Raw genomic sequence first — 22,998 nt, forward strand, 5'->3', positions numbered from 1 at the left:
GGGAAGGGGGAGGGAAAGAAGGAGGCAAGGATGGGGGAGGGGAGGGCGGGGAGAGAAAAAAGAATGCAGATTGCGGAGGATAATACAGCAATGGGGTAATGGAAACAGCTGCTTGCTTTCTACTTCAGTGTCTGGCATCTGCTGCGGCATCATGGGAAAGGCTGGTGAAGGATTTGGGCGAGGAATGTAAATGTAGACAATTGGCCAAATGGAGTTTGATGCGGAAAAGCTCAATTGCTCCGTTTTAAAATCATGTTGTTCCCTTTGGGGAGCAGAAGCAAACAATATCACTTACTCAAATTCCACCTTCAAAGCAGTTTCAAGGTTTGAGAATGTGAATCGCTTTTCAATCAGTTACTTAAAATGTGAAACAATATAAAGGGATATAAAGCCTAGTTGTTGGAACAGCCTCCATTTGTCAAAGTGTAAGGCTCATCTTCCACCAATCTTCACGGAAAAGTTAAATGGAAGTATGTTTCACTTACTTTGAAAAAAAAATTTTCTTAAATCACCACTGCTTGCTTCTGAACTGGCTCAAGGGACAATTTCTATTTGTTGTGCCTATTTTCCCCTTGGCTGCAAAGATTCAGTTCTAATTTCATTTCCATCACAAAAGAATTGGCGAAGAACTAAAACGCAGAAACACGTAACTGAAGTGCTGCTGTGCTAGTCATAAGCCTATAATAAAGCACAGATTTGATAGCATTATCCATGTACTGTGGTGAACCACACACAAATAAACAGTTCTTCATGAAGAATGAAGACCCGAGGCTTCAACCCTTCCAATTCAAACATTATTGTTGCTTTTAACATGAGCCATCCATAAAATCAGCCAAGGAGGTGACAGGAAATCCAAAAGTAATCTGGTCTGGCTATGTACTCTTTGCAAAAAAAAAGTTCGGCAATGCTTCCAACTCATCCTGATGATGTTCTTCTGAGTGAAGAATGAGTAAAACTGTAAAATGTAGGCATAGAAACAAATGGTACTTTTATGCCAAGTGAATTCAAACACATGGTAGGTGTAGCCACCCAAAAAAGTACAGCCCTCTAGTATAGGGAAAGCTTGCTTGCTAACCTAACTAGGAAGAACTTAGACGCGACCTTTGAACCTTCAGTGACTAATTCGAGAGACAAAAAGGTATACCTAAAGCAACCAGAGAGCCAGATGTGCTTTCCCAAGAAACCAACCAGGAGTTTTCTTTAATCAAAAGGACGAACAGTGACTTCTAGGAGTTTATGAAAGTGTGACCAATTGGAACTTTGTCGTCTGTTGCTAATTGAAGCATATAAAAGAGTCCATTTCTTAAAACATACTACAAACACTTTTTTTCTTTTTAATTCACTGCCACATGACAAAAACCAGAATCGAGTTGACTGGTAGAAGATCAGTGCAACCAAAGACCAAGCTATTATTTCAAACTGTCAGGGGAAGGCAGTAAAATTGCTACCAGGTCTCCTTAAGTTACCCTTCAATAAAAAGAAGCCATCAGGGAAATAAGAGGAAAAGAAAACACATCAAAACCTTAAAAGTCCCTTTAAGTAAAATTATACGTCTGTGGCACTATGCCATCTGCTCTCCGGTTAACATAATAAGCCAATTCCACAACCTAAATATCTGCTTTCTAAAATCATTATGTACAACACAAAATATAATCAATATATTTTTAAACTGTAAAAGCTACATTCAAATGGAATTATTGGAATATACCTAAATGTCTCTGTAGGCACAATTTTCTTAAGGTGCTAGCTGACAATGAGGATTCCCAGGAGGCAAAAAAGCTCAGTGGTTGAGCTAGAATGTCACAGTGAATAATCATCAAACTGGGGAAAGGGGGTGGAGAGGAGAAAGAAGAGAGTAGCTTTGAAAAAATCGGTAGTATTTATTCATCACTTCAAACCCATTTGTTCTAACCAAAACATCCTTCCCTTTGAGTTCTCCTGAATACCAGATGCGATCCACGTATCTCAAGACCCAATGCCCTATCAAAATATAAGAAGTATTTGCTTTGTGATCACTTCAGTTCTTCAGGCAAAACCTATCATCTCTTTTAATACATTCCCAAAAATAGTTTGTTACCCATATTTAGCAGATACACAGATCTCAGCTTTCAGAGCAATGTGCCAATCTCACCCTCTTGAATATCCTTAGAGCTCTCAAAATAACATTACAAACAGCCCAACTGCTGGTCAATTGACTATGAATAGTTTAACAACCTTTCATTCATTTGCAGACTTTGTTCCAAGAGACCAAACCTGTAGCTTAAAAAGAACTTGCAGCAGAGAGCATGGTAGTCTCTAGTGAAACTTCAGCTGAGAGAATTGAATAGCAATGGGCCCATTTACTCTGCCACAGAGTGGAACGTAAAATCAATGGTGACACTTTTTAAAAATAAATAAATAAAGCCTATACTAACTAAATACTCCAAATCCACTGCTAGCCCAACATCTATATATGCAATTATAACATTCATATACACACACCTATGCAATACCAGAGTTACGAGGTTCCAGTATGATCCCTATGTTAGGCTACAATGATGACCTAAGTCATTCCTGATGCAGAGATTTCACTTGCTCTCTTTTCCTATCGACAGCCTTACGTGTACAGATTAAGAAGATATTATTATTATTCATCAACAACAATCCTAGCGAAGAAGGATTATTTCTACTATGAAGTTGCTAAAGGGTAGCCCCATATTTCCTTAGTTCTGGCTTCCATGTTCTCCAAGAATGCTACACTCAGGATTAAGTAATTTAGGAATAAACTGTTTAGTATTCAAGCAAAAGCCTTGATGTTCAGATCACTGGCAAGTTCAGAGTGCTGGCAATCAAAAAACTATGTTGTGCTAAAGTAATTACTATGAAAAACTTCCAGTGCTTAATATTAAAGAATAGAATAACATGATCCTTCCACCTCTTCTACACCTCTAGAGTGTGTTCAACATGGCAATTATCTCCATTCAAGAAGCAGAGAGTTTAAACTGCATTGAAACTCAATTATACCCATGACTTTTTAAACATGCACTTCAAAAGGCAGGTTTCATCACATTTAAATCATTGAGCAAAATCTTTTCCCCCACTTATAAAAAATAGATTTTTATCCCTCTCCCATGAGACATCTTCACGCATAAAAATCATTTCTTTTTAGCTTTTGGACCCACTCCCTTTATTAAGGCAGAGGGATGACTGAGCAATGATGAAAGACAAAGAGAGATTCCCATCTGATAAAGACAGTCCCAGGCACAGCTCTCCCAAATGTCACTATCACCCAGCCTAGAGGTGCCACCATTTTAAAAGACCAGATCACAAACTAGTTAACAAAAAACACATTACTTTGCTACTTTTATGAATGTAAAGGAACTAGGAGTCGTAGATTTATGATTTAAGTGCTTCTGGCTAGAATAGCTTTCCAATTATCAAGGGCCTCTTAGGAAGAGCAAGAAAGCATTCTGTGTTAATGACCACAACCAGGGGTCCCTTCTCAGCTCTTTTGTCAGAACCCAAGCAGATCCTCCCCGCAGCTTCACCATTAACATGTCTGTTTCCTGTCAGCCCACTCAGAGATAATGTCATTTATCTCAGGGAGGCACAAGCCCAGTCATTAGCTTCTATAAGAGACCTCAAACAAAGGCGGATAATGTTTTACCCAGGGCTCTTACTACAACCAGAACCAAGAAGCTTAGCATCTAAAAGTCAAGGACTCAAAAAAGTTATCATCGTTAAAAGAATATATTCCTTGTTATCAACAATCCCAGACTACAGCTCAGGAGAGCAAGGTCTCTGAATAGTAAACACCAGTGCACAGGGCTATCACCTACAATTAGATTAACCGATAAACGCTGGCCAGAGTTAGCCTGTGAGAGCCTTTGCCTCCCCCCCACCTCGCCTCCAGGGGGAAAATTGACAGAATAATTCAGGTACTGACTAAATAGTTAGATCTTTGAAGAACTGACCCCTCATTGTAACTGCCTGCAGGAACTGAATAACCATTATAAAGTATTCAAAGGCTGGGCTTCTGGAAATATTTTAAATAAAAATGGAACTGGTTAAAATAAATGTAGAAACATGTGTTTTCACAGTGTTGCTCATATTACTGCAATTTCAAGTTTCTATGAAGTACCAGGTGAATTTTTTTAAATTTAAAAAAACACACAGACACAGTCAAAATTGGAGCAAATCTCAGCCATTCAATCCTTGTTTTTCATGCTGAAAACGAAGAACAGATGGTACTTTCCATGTTGTTTGAATCTGGTTATTGAACACCTCTGTGGTTAGGGAGATTTCTGCTTAGCACTTTCGGCATACATTTCATTTACTAACTATAAAATGCTGCTTAGGAAAAATAAGTCTTTATAACACTCTAATTAAAACCATTTTGCAGCCAAGCAATTTCACTTGAAGAGCGTTCTTAACCTCATGACATTTGGACAATCAGTCCCTCCTCCCCTCCCTTTTTTTTTTTTTTTACAGACTATTTGCAAAGTTATTAAAAGTTGCTAAACATTATTTATCTCCTTTTAGCACAATCTTGATCAGTTGTGCGTTGTTTTTTTAAATCTCTCCAGCAAACCCAGCACATTCCAAATACTGTGCCCAGAACCCAGTGATGTGCCCAAGGCATACAAATACTTCAATCTGCATGGGTTCTCTCAGAAAACTTCCTTGGAGAAAGGGCAGCCCCTCTGCACCCACCTCAATAGCCCTGTCACCCTCCAAGGAGGCCTATAGAAAAGTAAGGGGCTGGATCAATGATTGGGAGCCACCCTTAGTTACCAACGTTTTTAACAGCTAAATCTCTTGTGTAGCTTTCAAAACAGTTTGCTGTCCAACAACAATGGACTTTGTTCTTTAATTATAGCAAGTGACCTTTCTGCCCTTTTATTTCGCAGTAGATAAACTGCACTCTCTAAGCAGAATTTGTAGGGGGCACTATATTGGGGGGAGGCATACTGTCCACAAAACTCATTAATCATAATATGTTCTTAAAGTGCTCACACTCACTTAGAAAATGTGCCAGAATTCCCTCGTGTAGTGTAAAAAAGGCTTCTATGAGAGAATAAAATACAATGAATGATACCCTTTATAGACAGGTCCATTTGTAGACACCCCCCTTTAGGCTGTTAAGAACCAGTTTAGTGAAAGCAGTATGATATTGGAGAAATAATTCTCTTTTCTGAATACGTACTGAGTAGTCAGAATTCCAAGACACAACTATGAGATCTCCTGCACCTTTCACGTCTATCAGCTGTTTTTAAGAAATCTATGTATTTTTGAACGTTCCAGTGATCAGATAAACCTATTTAACTAACCATTTAGCCCGGCCAAATGCCTGTGTCTGATAAGTCAAAACTGCAAGACAGCTAAGGAGGATACATACAGAAGAGCCTCAGCAGAGGCTAATATGCTTCAAAAGAAAGGAAGGGGGAGGTGGAGAAGCAGGTTTTAACAACCAAAAGCCAACCCCGTCAAATCTACTTATTCAGACATGTCACTGGTGGCTTAACCACAAAATGGGCTATAGAAATATAGCTCAAACATCTTAGAATTATGGCATGTTTTGATTTTGTTCACGTATTAAGGGAGTGGCGACTTTTACAACATACTTGTGGTTTCCACATAAAGGAGTAGAACACTCATTGATTTAATTAGGTTTCATAAGATCCAATTTATCATGTTTTACATGACTTTGTGTAGTGAAGAAAAAGAATAAACACACCAAAAATAGACATTTAAGCATGCTGTGAAAATTAACCAGTGACAGTCAGCCTTATGAATCTCCTGTGAGCCTTCCAACCAGGAAGAAAAAAAAAAAGCACACACACATGTCCCCCCTTCGGTTTCCACATTTGGCCCATCATGAGCCACATCTGATTGCTGACAATTAATCATCTTCACTTTTCAGTCACTTGTTTTCACAAACCCAGGTAATCAAGCAAGGCTGAAATTAAAAGATGTACGAAACGTCAACCTTTCTCAAGATGCCTCAGTGTTGAAATATTTTTGTCAGGTGAAGCTGTCCTACTAAACCTTTACCTCCTAAATAAGTATCCTCCTATCTTAAGGAAGTATTTTCTAAATTGAAGTCTAATTTACAAAACCACTAGTGGAATTAGAGTTACTTCCCTGGGTGGCATCTGTGCAAGGGAGTGCCACCTCTGTGTGCCAAAGAGGAAAGCATTCTCCAGAGTAGTTCTGGGGCAGGGTGGGGGTGGGGTAAGAAAGCCTACAGGAATGGTATTCCTGAGCCAACACCCCAACTTGACAGAGAATGGCCTACCCTGCAGGATTCAAGCTCCTTGGAGCCATCCCTTTAGTGTCCCTGTGTACCCAACACTGGTGGCTACCGTTGGCAGTGGAGTGAATCTAATGCACTGAGCTCTCTCCCCTCCTCCACCCCAGGCCCATCATGACTTGTTTGCTCTTCATTTATATAATTCATATTATCACATTTATATTGCTCTGCCTGAAGATGAGTTGCATGGATATGAATAATTTAAGTCTTCCATTCTTCATCCAGCTTCCTCTGTGACTAGAAAGTGAAAAGAACACAAAAACTGGAGAACCGACACCACGCTCTAATCTCAGTTGCCATGACAGCAGCCTTTGAGATACTGAAATGTTCCGATTGCCAGCTAAACAAAATTGTTGAATGTGAACATTTGGCTGGAAGATTAAAAGGCTAAGGGGAATGCAAAAGGGCAGTACCTCCCACATTCCAGGCAGCAGTGAATCCAATCAAATGGCTCTGACTCCTTAACCACAGCCATTGTGAGCACTGGATTAGGGCAATTCATCTAGATAGTTAGAGCAGATTAGAACTGCAATTTGAAGACTATTGGCAACAAAAGTAAATGCCCTACTGTACTAAGTAATAAGAAGATCTCAGAATGCCTTTTAGCAGAAATTATGTGAAACTACACATTTAAACATAAGAATTAAAACCTGGGACTTAAAAAAAGTCCATTTAAATTCACCAACGGAAAATACTGTCTGACCAAGGAGACAGGAATAAAAGTGCTCAGAGGCTTTTTTTGCAATTTTGGCATTATCTACACCTTAATGGACCTTTATCAACTTCTAAAATCATCAAATAAAAACTTTATTCCTGTACTCCAACTTAAATCTTGAACATACGAACACAGAAATACAAAAGTTTAAATAGAGAGCCGTGAATAATTGTACATAAAAATGATTACCCGAAAACATCTTACAATTCTGACCAAGTTAGAAATAGCAAAAATTAAATTAGTTAATAAGCGTATTTCCAAACAACCATGCCACAAACCACATGCTATGAATTTTGCTTCTGCAAGGCACAACTTGTAGAATGAACCTAAAGATTAATTTCATAAGAACATCACCCCCAGCTCACGCCCAGCCTTCCTGGTGGACAGAGCATCTTCGGTCCTAGGGCACGACTCAGTGCACAACAATCACCAGACCAGCAAGTCACAGGCCTCCAGCATCAAGCAGTAGAACACTGGGGGCAGTTTTTCAAATGCACTGTCTAACTAGGAAGACAATGACAGGTGAGAGGAAGGGTCCAAATTGCCTAAATCAACATCCCCACCACTCAAAGGCAATGGGTAATTCTAGTATCAGTTGGCTCTGTTTGCACATTTCAGGAACACCAATTTGCCAACTCTATTTCACTTTTCTTACCAACCTTTCAGCTCCCTAGTCGAGCTAGAAATCCAAGTGATAATACTCTTAAATCTCCAGCTAAGAACTGGGCGAGGGAACAAGGTTAGAGACCTACCTAGCAGCCACCAAAGCCATTCCAGTCTTTCCCCACAGTTATGAAACCAACGACCCAAGGACACCAAGGTCAGGGTTTAATTCAGAACCAATAAGAGGAACCCATCCAAGGATGATATCCTTTGACAGAACTGTTTTGGAGACAGTAACGAAAAAATAAAAGGATTCAAGGTGAAGTGTAAATTAGAATCCTCGACATACCTCTCCAGGGAAGGAGCGTAAACCCTGCACATAAGGACACATACCAGAAATACTAGGACATGTAAATTAAAACAGAAGACAGCTCTCCTTGGGGGAGAAACCAGGACAAGAGTCAAGTGGGTACATGCACAGGTTTTCTATTACAAGCACACCACGGCGGACTGACTGGCCAGGAGCCTTTCTGCAGGGCAAAAGGTACTTAGAACACCCAGGCCCTCCCACCTGGGGACCCAAACAGCACCACAAGCGGCAGCGGCGGCGGCAGCAGCAGCAGCAGCAGCAGAAGCCAAAAGCTAAACACTGCACCCAAGTAAGCTAGCTACCCCATCCCAAATTTTCATGGAGAGGATGCATATCATAGAAATCTCACAAGGAACCAGAAAGCACGAATAAGAAGTGTAAGGCACACAGAGGCACACCTCCACACACAACCACACAAATGCACACAAAGAGGAAAAGTGGGAGATCTAGAGAGGCGACTTTATCCTACCTTCTCCGTTTTCAGTTTCTTGATTCGCCTGTGGCTCTCCTCCTCCTCCTCTTCCTTCTTTACCAACAAACAGTTTCCCATGAGCCCTGAATCCGGGGCACTTTTGCTAACTTCCCCGGCAGCCGCGACGCTGCCACTCCCAGTGCCCCCGCAGTGGAAGGGGCTCGCGCCACCTCCATTGCTCTTGGCCCCAAAGCCATAGAGGTGCCCCCCGGAAGGGGCCTGGCTGCCACTGCCATTCTGGTGGCCCTGAAGCAGGTCGTGCTTGTCCTTCCTGGATTTCCCCGCATCCTTATCCCGCTTGGCGCCTCGGCTGCTCTGGCTTTTACCTGGCTTCTCCTCTTTGCTTTTCCCACAGGAGGCCGCCCCCGCGGTGGCAGCGGAGGTGCCGGTGCTGGTACTATTGCTGTTTGGGTTGCCGCCGCCGCTGCCGCTGCTCACACTTTGACCCAGCGCTGAATTCATGCCAGTTGCCTCTCCAGGGCGCCCTTGGACTTCCTGCCTCTTGCCAGTGCTGCTGATCTCGGGAATCCCATACAAGGCAGCAGAAGGCAGAGATTTATTAGCATCCTTAGAAGTTTTACTCCTTTTCACTTTTGATTTGCTGGTCTCTTTGTGTGAATTCCCCTGGGGAGCAGAGGGCTGAACAGAAGCAAATTTTAGGCCATCGGCTAAGGCTGCTGTAGCACCGGCCCCACTGGAGGCCAGACCTCCACAATCCTTAGAGTTGCTGCTGCTAGTGGTATTGGTGGAATTATTCATCTCAAATTTCTGTCTGTCCTTCTCCAAATCAGCGTCCAAATCAATTATTAAATTTCCAACTCCGATTTCCCAATCATCGCCACTGTCATAAGTATCAACCGTATTTGGATCCACACCTTTTCCTGCAGTAGAAATGTTCACTGACATCCTGAAGATGAGCTCTCTAGAATAAAAATCCGATGAACTTTCCTTTGGAGATGAGGGGACATTCGTTTAGCTCCGCTGGGCTTTCTCTTAGGAAAAAAAAATCTTCTAATCTTCTTCTCCTTTTTCCTGCCCCAGGAATGTGTCCAGGGATTTTACACCCTTCAGTCCAGGTCCACCTTTTCCTGTGAAGGGGGGAAAAGTCGAATATTTCTTGTCTGGGTGTTACCAGAATAAAAAAAGGTTAATATTAAGGAGTCAGTAAGGGGTACAGGGAAGGATGGAGAGCAAAGTGGCTAGTGTATTGTCTCCATAGTACAATATCAGGTATAAAGAAAAATAACCAAGCCTCCAAAACATACCCATGACAGAAAGCATCTTACAGTAGCTAAAAAAGAAAGTCCCTTTAGTAACAACACAAGGATAATCACTTTTTAAAAGGCATTAAAATATCTTAAGGATCTGAGTCAAGTCCAGAAAGGTTTAAACAAAAAGAAAGAGTTTTAAGATTTTTTTCTAGCACATAACATGTGATAGATAGCTCAACCCCAGATACACAGCCTGAACACTCAGACAAGAGGGAGGAACACAGCTTTAAACATCCCTAAACGTGCCCTAGATCTTGCAATTTAAATGACCAGACCCTGGAAGTTCTCTGAGGTTAGTTTCAGAATAATGTTGCTAAATTCTCCTTATTTCTAATTTTATTACTTCTTTTTACAAATTGGGAAATCTGGTTTTTGTTCCCAGTAAGGAACAGAAAAAACAACCAATAACCCCCACCACCACCACCACCATACACATACTCCCCTCCTATCCTCTTCCCCAACAGTTTATACAATTATATTTTTTAAAATACACACATGTCTTTAAGAGTATTTCTCTATAGAAAAGACAGTGTTAAATAAAAAGCTAAATACCTGCCTTTTTAGGAAAAAAAAATTACATCCAAACAATTCTACCATAGTCCTAGGTCACAGACTTGCTCAATCTGTTAAATATGGTGCTACTGACTGTACGGGGAAACTGATTAAGACATACACTTTAAGTGATCTGAGCCAAGGTGGCCTCAATGACCGCAAATGAGTGTGTGTTTGACAAAGATCAGTTAAAACGGTTTTTAAAGGGATCAGCCCCCTTTTAACAGTTGATTGTCAAGAAAAATAAATAAATATACATACACACAGACATTGCTTACCTTTAATCCTTTATCATTTTTTAATTAGGCCAGCAAATCAAAATGCCTTTCCCACTCCACTCGGCAAACAAGCCTGTGCCTCATTTTACTTAAACACCAAATGATCAAGAAGGAAGAAACCAAATAACACATCTCAGCCAGAATAATCACTCGATAACATTATTCCACCTCCCCACCCCCCTTTTGGCAAACGGATCAGGAGTCCTTTTCTCCTTAAAAAAATGTGTCACTGTACAGCTGGAAGATAATGTTTCACATTCACAACAGAAGCACCAAACGTTTTTTTTCCTCTTAACAAGCATCGAGAATAATAGTTTTTTAAAAAAGAGAGAGCTTAGAGAAAAAAGTTTTCCCAACTTCTCATTCCGCCTTCAGTTCCAGACTTCAGAGTCACCGTGATCAGTAAGTAATGATCCCATGTAGCAAACCTACAGGCGTCCGCTAGTAACAAGACAGAATGTGCTAACATCGGGATAAATTAGTGAAAGGGAAGAAAGAATAAGAAGAAAGGACTGAAAATCTGGGCTGGATTCCGCCTGTTAGTCGGGAAGTGGCATTTTTCCGCCGGTCCTGACAGATTTGATTTCTTGAACTAACTTAAGAGGAAAGGAGGGGGGCCAAGGGGGTGGGGGGAGGAAGAAAGGGTGGGATGAGAAGCGGAGCCAGAGGAGAAAAAGAAAGGTGTGGAGGGGAGGGGAGCAAATGATTCAGTGAGCTGATAAACCAGTTATAACAGCGTTCGCTGGGGGCGGGGGACGGTGGGCGGTGGGGTGGAGAAGGGAAAATAACGGCGATTAAAATTGGTTCTGTCTTCGAAACCTAAAAGGATGTGATGTTTTCCTGTTTTATGTTGTTTTAAGAAAAAGGAACCGAGTTCCTAGTATAGTCCCCGAGGGGGAAAAAAATCCGCTGTCACTCAAGCCAATCAGTCAGGCGGTAATTCGATAATTAGAGTCAAAAAAAGATTTTTTTTTTTAAAGGCGACCTTTTCCCGGACAGTTTTCCCCATTTATAGTCGCAGCAAACGGTGCGTCTCCCTTTTATTTATTTTTCTCTCCTCCTCCTCTCTCGCCCACCCCCTCCTGTGTTTAGTCAGATGGCCCCGGAGCTTGGCTTAGTATTTTTAATTAGCTGGCGTTTGGAAGCTAAAAGCAGTAATGAATTGTTGATGGATTGGAAGTGGAGAGTCGCTTTGCTGGAAATGTCGGGGCTGAGAGAGGGGGATGGGCAAGTTAGCAACAACCAACCATCTAAAAGGAGCGATTTTGTTACAGTGCAAGCCTTTCACATCACGTGAGGATCAAGGGCTCAATTGGTTGTCGTGAGAACAAAAATGGTGACAAGCGTATCAAGAAAATACTGATCTGGTCTTTAAAAAAAAGCTGAAGGTCTCTCCCCTCCCCCTGCCATACTCTCCCCACCGCCGCCTACCACCACCACCCCCTGCAGTGGGCGCAGCTACAAGTTATGAATGTGAAACATTTCTCGCAGATCTAGGCTCTCGGAAGTTCGGAAGGAGTGAAATGTAATGAGCACAAGAGCAAAGCAGATGTTTTAAAGAAACACCTTATAAACCTTTCCTCAACTTATCTCCAATTTGTAGCCTTTCCCAAGGGGCCAGGGATAGGGACGCCGAGGCGAGGGAGGAGGGCACCTCGAAACAATTTCGGTTTTAGAGACCCCCCTCATGTCTTAAACAAAGAAAAATATTTTGCTAGCTCCCAAGTCAGGTCCTGTAATAAACACACCATTGTTACTATTTGTGGGTTTGTTTGGGTTGGGTGGGGCTTTTTTTTTTTTTCTTAATGGTGTTTTGCTGCTTGCTTTTTTAAGGAGGTGGAAAATGGTAATTATAACCATTACATGTAATGGGTGACTATTCCTTTGTTTAATATTAAGTTATTGGGCACTAGGATGTGACAAGAGACAGAAATCAGCTTGTTCTGCCCTTGCCCCCATTTCCCTGGCACGGTTTGGAAGAGGGTCTTGCCCAGCTAGGATAGAAGAGGGAGTGAGGTGAGCCAGAGAATGGACACTGCAGATCAGGATATGTAACTGTGTCACTTTTATTCTCCTTGGGTTAGAGCCCAAAAGGTAATTTACTCTAAGTTACCCCGAGTGCCCGGTCAAGCTTAATTTGTGTGAAGAAGTTACAAATGCTTCACCCTCCACTGACTAAAATTCACCCTTCTTGGGTTGTTGTTCTCAATGCAAAAGCCAAACCCTGTAACTAGTTCCTCATTTCAATGCATAAAACTCGCACATTCCCCTGCATGAAGTCCCCGCTAAGTGCTATATAGAGACACACCACGCAACCGTACTTACGGTCTGTATTGGATCGAGTTGACCTTTTCCTTCTAACTGCATTGAATGTGTTTGGTTGAAGCCGCTTTATTTTGGAAATTATAATCTCTTCAACAAATTTATTATTAAAGAAGATGGACCATCAAATGTCACAGACTGTCCTGTGTATTTTTTATAAAAGCAAAAATTAAAATTAAAAAAAAGAAAACAAAAATCCCCCTGGTGCACACACACAACAAGCTTGTTCTGCAACACTGAAATCAGGACTGAAACACAACACACACACAGGGGGAGTGGAGCAAAAGGAGCTCTCAGCCTCTATACCTGAAAGGGACTTTTCTTTGTTCCCATTGCCCTTTCGGATCGGGCCAATCAGAGAGCAGCTTTTATGAAACCGGGCTCTCTCATTGGCTAGCTGCTTTCTCTTGGCTACTGTAGGGGGTTGAGAAATACACACGTATAAAACACACACTGAGAGCGGGTGGGGGTGCGGCGGGGGGTGGTTGTGGAGACAAAGCGTTTTATTTTCCAACCAGATTGGGGTAGAGGAACCTCCTGCAGTAAGAAGGGGGAAAAATGGTGCTCGCGTTTCAATTACTGCATCATTCACATAAAACACTTATTTATTAAAACAAATCTCAAACAGGCTGCAAGGAGCGGATGTCGGTAAATACGAGTTTGATTGTGTTATCTTGGGGGAAATAATGTATGTGATCGCTCGGTGGCAGAAGGAAGCCAAATGAGCCACTAGCGCGTAGCGAGGAGAAAAGGGAGGCTGGCTGTGTGGAAATGACTCCGAACGTTTTGTTGGTTTCCCTTCCTTGTCGCAAGGACTCGGTAGCGCGAACTCCCAAGGCTGATTTTTCTGTATGGCAGCTTCTGGCTTTCAACCCTCCCCCACCACTTTGCCCTTCTTCCATTTTTCTACCTCCCGTGTCTCTTTTTACTCGCTGATTAAATAAGAAAAATCGATCAGGGGGTAAAGGCGGTGGTGGGGAAACAAGTAACCCTTTTGTTTCCAGTCTACTGGTCTACAAGCACTGAAGTGCTAACATTGGCAACCATTTAACCACCACTACGTGAACGGTTCTTCCCTGGAATTAGTAACACATCTTTCCCACCCGGTCCTAGGCGGCTCCAAAAAAACAAAAAACAAAATAAATTAAGGTCCCGGCCAACCATATTAACACCTCGGGCCAGCCTCATTAAAAAAAAAAAAAAAAATCGATTTGTGGGAGAGAAATATACTAGGAAGATTAACCCATTAAACAGTCCCAGTCCACATTTTTTAAACCAACGGATTGTCAGAGTTCCCCTTCCCCCAAATTTTTAACCCTACCATGAGGATTGGGGGTGAGGGGAGAGGTGTTAAATCTTTTGACTGCTACACCGAACAATCCGCCAAAAATACAGAAATATTTTAGAGTTTATTGTACGACAAACGCCAGGTTAACAGGACTCTGAGGTGACAGGGTAAGAGAGGTTAATGAAATAAATTCAGTATTGTACTGTAACAGCTAATATACTTAAGCTAATATATTTGTATAAAGCCTTTAGAGCACTTGTATTTTTAATTTTTCATTGTTATTTTCCAGTACTTTTAGGAGCTATAACAAGGAAATTCTAAAGGCAAAAGGTGCTCTGAATTTAATAGAAAGCATCATGATCCCAAGTTTTAAAGATCCAGCACTACTGGGATTATAATTTCCACATGACAATTGCAACTTAAGGTACTTAACTGAGTCAGATTAACATATAAAGTGAATTAGTGCTAGCAGAAGATAGCTTATGATGTAAGTATTCAGTGATAAGTTTGTGGAGCAATAAAAATATGTCATATGTTTTAAATAATGTGTATTGACTCATGTTTGAGCTTTCAATATATTTAGTTCACACACATGCCAGTTGTTTCACAACCCAAGATGAACTAGATTTGGCTGAAAACAGTATTAAAGAACCGTTTCCACCCTTTTCTGAGGTATAAAAACTAGATGAATGCAATCTACAATAGTCCTTAGATCTCCCTTCAAATCAAAGCTGTACGTTAATAAATAAAATGGGACAAATTAGATATCTAATATCCACTTATCCTCCATTTTAGCTTTGATGATTGTTTTATATTTTTGGATGTATAGATTTTACAATTAGTGTATGTCTCATTGATAATAACACAGCACCATATGGTGATTTTTAACTCTTCTTCTTTTAAAAGAGTGGTTCCTCAAAGGACTTTCTGTGTCCCTGAAGTATCATCTGCGTTTCAGCCTTTGGAAGCCCATGGCTACCCCATATGTTTTATAGGTTTGGAAAAATCAATAGTTAGTTCTTAAAACAACTGGATTTCAAAAGGCATAGAAAATAAGACCTGGTAAAGTTGGAAAAGGGTCACTTCTCCAACACATTCCCTTGGGAAAAGCAAATCTGCAACATAGATTTGGTATAACTAAAACCAAAGCGTAGACTTCCTAATATTCAAATACTCTGACCCAACCCTAACTTCAACACCTAGCCCTAAATCTTAAGTCTTTTGGATAAACCCCACTGGTCTAAGACAAAGACTTATCCCTAACTCAATCACAACCATTTTGGGCAAGTTAAAGCCTTTTCCTTCCATTCCAACATCTCCACACTCTATTTGTAACCACCCCCATCCCCTGCCCTCCAAGTTCTTCCCTCAGACTTGAATAAACCAGAGTTGCTATGCTGGCTTTGTGTGTGTTTGTTTTGTGTTGTTTGACAAAGGGCCCAATCAAGAGACATCAGAGGGCTCTCAGCTAATTGATGACTGACACTAAGATAATTACTAGCTTAGAAATTCAGAGCTACTCCCCTCACAAAATCGGGAAGTTCAACTATATTTTAGAGAAGACAATTTTATCTTTCTCTCTTATCAAGATAACAGAACACACTACCTCCCTACTAATATCCACAAGCATACATTTGATAATACCAGTACACTGGTATAATATGTGCACTTTGTAATTTTACATTTTAGTGTGTGTCTGACCAGAGATGTGGTCGAGGGGAGGAGCTGTCTGGAAATGAGTCTAGGAGGAATGGAGGGTGGGAGGAGAATGAGGATAGTGTAGGAGCAGGTAAAGAGTGTTATCCCATTTCCAATAACCACTACTGCCAGCTCTGCCCCTGCACTTACTGCATCGATTACAAGGTGATCAGAAGGTCCTGGCAGAAGACTTTTTCCCCATTTTAAGGGCAGAATTGCACAATGCTAAGGAGGCAGGAGCTTCAAGCAGTTATAGAGGAAAACTAGGTGGCCTTTCTTTGGTACCTATTTCCTCTGATTTGTGGTATATTATTAAGAATCAGAAATTATTTCTTGAGTTTTTATTTATTTGGAAGGATGTCTATAACTGGGCCTACCTTTTCTAAATCTATGCCAACACTGACCCTTGAGATTTACTCAAGACAAAGGAGAAAAAGTAGAAAGCAAAGTTATAAAAAAAATAAAACCTACCTGGAACTGGGCTTAATTTATGGGAAAAGGAACTTAATTTAGATATAATGAGAAACTTTCTAGCTGCCCAAGAAGATTGTGCAGAAAAATGCTCCTCTGTCTAGGGCTGTTTATGAACAGACCTGCCTCAAGGTAGTGGGAAGGTGACCTGCTCTCATTTCTAGGGGTTGTAGAATTGGTGATTTATTAAACCCCTACACAAATGTTAGAAGGTCTTCACTCTTTTTACCCACAGGTAGCATCCTAACTTCCTACCTTTGAAAGGTCTGTTAGAGAAAGCTCTTCTCTCTGCCTTTTCACACATGCTTACTAACTTCAAATTTCTGTGAAATATTTTTAACAATATACATCTCTAGACAATTGTCACCAAAAAGAGGTGAGCAGTATTCTTGATCAAACATTTGATGTTTTTGCAGTATCCTGACTATCACTGAACCAAAATAAAGTGCCAAGAAGCAGGTGTTAAGTGGAGAGAGAGGACCCTGTACTGGGAAACATTTCAGATCCTTCCCCAGGGGGTTTTAGAGAAGAAAGACACCGGAGGGTGTTCACACTGCCATGGAAGACTGGCAGACATTCTGATATACATTTTGTGAATATGGACATTTACGCACACTGTATAACACACCTGTGTTAACTTTTCAGGTCATTTCTATGCCCTATTAGTTCACCTTGAATTTAAATTCCATAGAGTATAACAAAGGGACCGTGCATCCAAGAGGAGAATAATGACTGTCTTCGCAAATCTTTATAACACGCTTTTGCTTAAACAAATTGAAATGACATAAAGCAAACTTTTCCATGCTCTGATTTAAGACTACAGTGAATTTTCATAGTAAAGAACTATAAAGTGAAAGAAGGAGGTGTTTCTCCCTCTAGGTGTATGTAGTTTTCCCATTCCTCAACCTTAAAATAACCTAGAAGGAAAAGCAGCACATCTTGTCCCTTTTATGCCCTACAGTTCTAAAGAACCTAGCAAAATATTGCAAAATAGCACATTCTTCTAAAGGGAAACATTTGTATACTGCTCACATTGAGAGAACTGCAATGTAGGTCAGTGTTAAGTGTCTGAAATCTTACCTCTGCCTGGGCGAGGCCCTTGTGGTGTGGTATGCGCTACTATATCTGAATGGGTGCCCAGGCAAGGTCTGCGAATTGGTTAGCAAAGTAAGGTAATTTACATCACATGTAATGAAAGCATTTCTGGAAAAGGATTTTTCTTTTATGCCAGTGGAGACTGGATACATAAAGAAGATCAAAACACAAGCTACATTTTTTTTTTAAAAAAACTACTTATTGGAGATTGCTGTTGCTGGTTTTATTACAATATGTATTTTACAGATTTAGGTAATAGCCCTGATTTTTCAAATCGACCTCTGTTTAGACACGTTTCACTTTGGGCTGTTTCTTGTCTGCAAAATTACAGTCATTTGCACGTTATTACAGTGAGTAGGAGACAGATTGTATTTAGCGTTGGGTGGGGGAAGGGTTATTATGGGAAGTGATCTGCTACGGTCAGCACATAATTTCAGCCTGAAGAAAATTGCTTCTGAATGGCTGGTCTGTTAGCTAGCCAAGGAATGGTCACCGGGAGAGACTGAAAAATACTTCTGCTTAATCTGCATTATAGAATTATTCTTATTTCCAGAAAGATGATCTGTGGAAAGAATGATTGTAAAACTAAATTTAAAAACTTGTAAGTGAAATGTTGTCACTGCTCTAAAGCGACAACTACATTGAAATACAACCACCAAGCAGGAGAGGACCAAAAGGCAGCAGGATACAGCTGTTATGTTCTACTCCGTCTTTCTTCCTTGCTTTCCTTTCTTTACTCCCTCTTTTGTCATTTTTTTTGAAATCTTTATGATTTAATAACAGTGGATTTTTATATATGTGTTGAAATTTGTGATAGCAATACCAAATGCCTTGGGAAATGTATCTCTAGCTTTCACACATAAATAACTGCAAGAAAAAAATGTCTTAATATAGATTCTGTGGGGAGAGTAGCAGAACCCCCTTAGTTGTAAAGGCACTTCAATGCTAGAATTTAAAGATTTTCTCACACTTTACAAGCTACCTTCAATTTGCACATATTTCACAAAGCCAACAGATTAATAAAGCAAAGGTGCTTCAGACCTAGTAACCCCTGTTTAATTTATACTTTCAATCAAACCTTTATGCATCTCCTAGGAAGTCTTAACATATTTGCTTGGAAAAAAAAATCAGGAGACTAAAGTTTATTTTACAGAAAAATAAAAGAGTACCATTATACTCAGCTCCTTTGGCTGCTGAATATCACTTTTGTTGTGAACAACTGTGCTGCTTTTATTTTCAAAACAAGCTTTCCTAAAGGATGAATCACTACAATCATTTGGAGAATATGCAGTAAACAACAGAAAGTTGTTTTGCTATTTTCTCAGCCGAACATTTCCTCCCCATCCTCTCAGCTCAGCTGAGCCTCCAGTCCACCAGCCAATCATCATTATGGAAATGTGGTTCTCAGCATCCTGATTGGCTGACTCCTGGACCAGTATATTAAGGTTTCTACAGCTCAATGTACACTCCATGGAAGCCTGCTCTGGGACCCTTTTCTTCCAAAATTATTTTAATCATTTTTCTTTTCCTTTTGCTCGTTTTCCTTCTCCTTTCCTTTCCTTTCATTTCTCTTCTTTTCCTTCCTCTGTCTTCTCTTTTTAAGATTTTTAAAAATCAGCCTTGTATTTTTTTAAATCAGCCTCGTACTTTTAAAGGGAAACACCTTGTATTTTTTTAAGACATCTTTAAATGTAATGATCAGGTTGGAGATCTGCTAAGAACAGAATTTAATACATGGGGACATTTCTTCTAACCATGTTTTAACAGTTTGTTTATTTGGGTTCTCAACATGTTTCCTTGAGTCTTAGAGGAATTCCACAAAAACTAAATGAATAAATTATGCTTTAATTTTTATATTCTAAACATTATCTGTCCCAACTAGAATTTTTTTCTCTGAGATTTTTAAAATTTAAAACATACAGTTAGAACACTTTTAATAATACTGAAAAGTAGTAAGACCATTTTTAGGAGCGAAGGAGATAATATATTTTTTCTTTATAATTAAGATGTTGCATCTTGTCTCTAATTTTAAAAAGTGTTTTAAAATGTTATATCATCATCCTTAAAGACCAACACCTGTCTTAAGAACACATAACTCTTTCAAACTTAAGAAAATTGATAATAATATGAAATATATATGTGACTTACCATGTTCCAGAAGCTCTTCTTAATTATACATATGTATTCATTTAATCTTCATAGCAACCCCATGAGATAAGTACTGTTATCATAGGGGGAGGAAACTGAGATGCAGAAAAGATAAGTAGCTTTTTCAAGTATCACAGTCAAATCTTGGTGGAGCCAAGATTTAATGTAGGAAGCCTAGCCTGTGCCTAGATGCTTAACCATGGCACTAGATTGCCACTAAAATGTGGCTCCAGATAACAATTCCACCCATTTTGCTGAGCACAGAAACATTAGCAGGTGACTGATGACTTCTCTGATGACTTCTCTTCCTGAAAGAATAATGACTTTAACTACTTTTCAATCAAAGAAGAGCCATGCAGTCATTTCCCACCAGGGATCAATACTATGCAAAACAGAAGAAGTGGCATCTAAGACTCAGAATTTAAAAAATATATATATGGAGATGTGTTTATATATATCAGTTTTTGTTATTATTCAATTGAAATTTTTTAAACATTAAAAAAATTACCGTAAAGCATGGCAGAATGAGGTTAAAATGACATGATTGGTCATTTTTGACATGGTATGGTATAATGGGATCATAATATTATTCTTTATGTAACACACATATATATTTGGAAATTTCTATATTAAAAATTGAAAGAAAAAGCTACTAGGTCTTAGAAAAAGAAAGAGCTATTCAGAAACACAATTTCTCCCTTGGCTTTGGAACATTTCTGGCATTAACCCAACAGGGTAAAATTTGTCTCAAATGACATTGCTGTCTATACAAACAATCAGCAGATTATACTTGCTTCCTACCATTTGTTTACTCCAGTTTTCATTTATTTGTTTGCTTTAGTTCAAATTCACTCACTAGGCCATATATGATAAAAATCTGTAATGTTCTATTTACATTTTCAACATGTACTTAGGAGATGCAATTGAACACTTTATAACTTTCTTATATAAACTATATTTTAATCAAGAAGGAAAAAATTAATCCCATGTAGAAATATATTCAATAGAAATTAAGGAATGAAGATTCAGTATTTCATTACAAGTATATCATACATTGTAAGAAAGAAAAAAATATTCGGTAATTTAGATTTCTTCAGTACATGTTTTCTGTTTTATTAAAAGAAAGAGTTGTAGAAATGAAACTAACATTTCAGACACAGAATTAAAATTTTATATAAAATAGCAACATACAGTGAAATACAGAAAGACACTATATAATATAAGCAACATTGAACTGTATTAGACTGAGGAGAAAAATGTTTAATCTTTTCACAAAGAAGGCTATGACATTGAGATTAAAAAGAGCATTAAAGAAGATGAAATCATGGTAACAGTTACTATTCTTAACAAATAGGATATAATTTTGTGAAATAATGAGATTATAACACAAGGAGTCACTGATAAAATTGTTACGGCAAAAAATGGATAAATCATTAAATATAATGAGATTTAACTATCACTGTGAGAGAAATGATATGTAATTAGAAAAAGGAATAGAATATAAAAAAAAAGCAATGATTCTATCCATGGTTCCACATTACTAAAATTCTAATGATAAAAGAGGAAAGTATTTCTGAGTCTATTAATAAATTATGGACATAATTACCATTCATTATCATAACAATAGTCCTCTCAAATCCACACTCATGTCCTATTGACCTTTGGTTTTATTTAACAAACACCTGCATAGCACTTACTCTGTGAAAGGTACCATGCTAAGCATTTTACAAATATTAAATCATTTCCTTTGATTAAGTTTGAAATATTCATTCCATAAACTTCTATTGTGTTTACATGTTCACGGAAGATATGAAAAGGAATAAGACATCATCTCTGCTCTTGAGATGCCTCCAATTTTGTAGTTGAGGTAAGACACTTGCCAAGCTCAAAAAGGATTTGATTTATGATAATAAGTACAAAAAGTATTATTTTGGGAAAGAAGAAAAGCTAACTTTATCTAAGGAATCAGTATAGGCTCAAGGGAAGAAGTAGGTTAAATTGTTGTGCCACATTAGGATGGACACAGAAGGAAGGTCATGCCAAGCAGAAGAAACACAATGAACACAGGTGTAGAGGCAAAAAAAAAAAAAGGACAGCAGTATTGGTCCAGCTTAGCTAGATCATAGGGACCCTGAAAGAAAGAATGATGGTCAGGCTGTAGGTTGAAGTTTTATTGTAGATAGGGCCATTGTGAACCCTCACAAAGGTATTCTGGTGATGGAACAATGGAAGCTGATATCCAGATTGTGCTCTGCTCACCAAGTTACGTGCCCTGGCTCTATGCTGTATCAGCCTAAGAAAAGGTAGCCTTTTATAATGTATAAAAGGGTGCTCTCAGCCAGACTAGATAGAAGGGCTCCCTTTAACCCCTATGAAGAGTTAGAGTTTATCACAAGGCAATAATGAATGAACTAGCTCTAGTAGGACTATGGAAAATTCTTAATTCTCTCATAAGTTAATTTATAGTTATATATCAGAAAATGTCCAGGAGGTAGTAAATGCATTATATCATTCATGCCTGGCTGAGTTCTTAGAAATCGTAATGGTCAAAAATGATTGTTAAATTAATGAACTTATATTGAACTTCTATATGCAAGAATAGTAGAAAGGATTGTAGGGGACAATAATGGTTAATGAGCAGCTCAAGGTGTATTGAGGTAATATTCAAGCCAACGAGTATATTGAGAGGACAAACAATAACAATAAACATGTAATAAGCCAACTCTGAACTTGGTAACCCTCAACTTAGGAAGTACAAATTCTACAAGAAATATTCTACAGCCAAATTAAATAAACTAACCAGAACAGGGAGAGGTCTTAATGAATGAAAACCTGTTGACAGATAGGTCTTTATGAACAAAAAACATGTTGATTGAAGCAAAAGTTAATGTCAACGAACAAAACATAGGGTCAAAAATGGGATTCACAAAGAACACCAATATCTAAGTTGGGAGCAGAAAATACAACTGCTTGAATAATGGATGAATGCGCAGAGAGATTAAAAAAACAAAAACAAAAACCCCAGCTAGGTGAGGGATATCTCTGAGAAGGAGAGAGTGATCAGCAATTACATCTGTATCAGGGCAATAGGGTAAGTTTAGTACTGAAAAGCCTCCTTTGGTTTTTATATGGGGAAGGACTTAGTGATCAGTGAGGGAGCAACGTAAGCTAAAGGGTAACGAAAACCAAAGGGTTCAAGACTGAAACAGAGGGGAGCAAATGGGGAGATGGAATGATGCTTACTCTTTTTAAAAACTTGTTGAAAACGACTAGAGAAGGGTAATTTGAAGAAAGAGGCTGGGAGGAGAATTTTGTTGTTCTTTTGTGTTTTTCCAATACAAAACAGTCTTCAACATACATTTTGAGAGAAGAGTCAGTAGAGAGAGTAGTTAAGTTTTAGAGGTTAACTGATGAACAAAGATC

The 22,998-nt window shown here is 39.2% G+C and overlaps 1 protein-coding gene across 1 annotated transcript in view; it reads right to left on the reverse strand.

Annotated features, from left to right (window-relative positions):
* Positions 1-13,157, reverse strand: part of ZNF608 (zinc finger protein 608) — a 103,965-nt gene extending 90,808 nt beyond the window's left edge. The window contains 2 exon segments of the mRNA XM_006913328.3: positions 8,450-9,540; positions 12,879-13,157. Of these exon segments, the coding sequence (XP_006913390.1) occupies positions 8,450-9,358 (909 nt within the window). The 5' untranslated portion in view covers positions 9,359-9,540; positions 12,879-13,157.
* Between the last annotated feature and the right edge of the window lie 9,841 nt (positions 13,158-22,998).

This window comes from Pteropus alecto, unplaced genomic scaffold (assembly GCF_000325575.1).
Source record: "Pteropus alecto unplaced genomic scaffold, ASM32557v1 scaffold20, whole genome shotgun sequence".
Classification (NCBI taxonomy): Eukaryota; Metazoa; Chordata; class Mammalia; order Chiroptera; family Pteropodidae; genus Pteropus; species Pteropus alecto.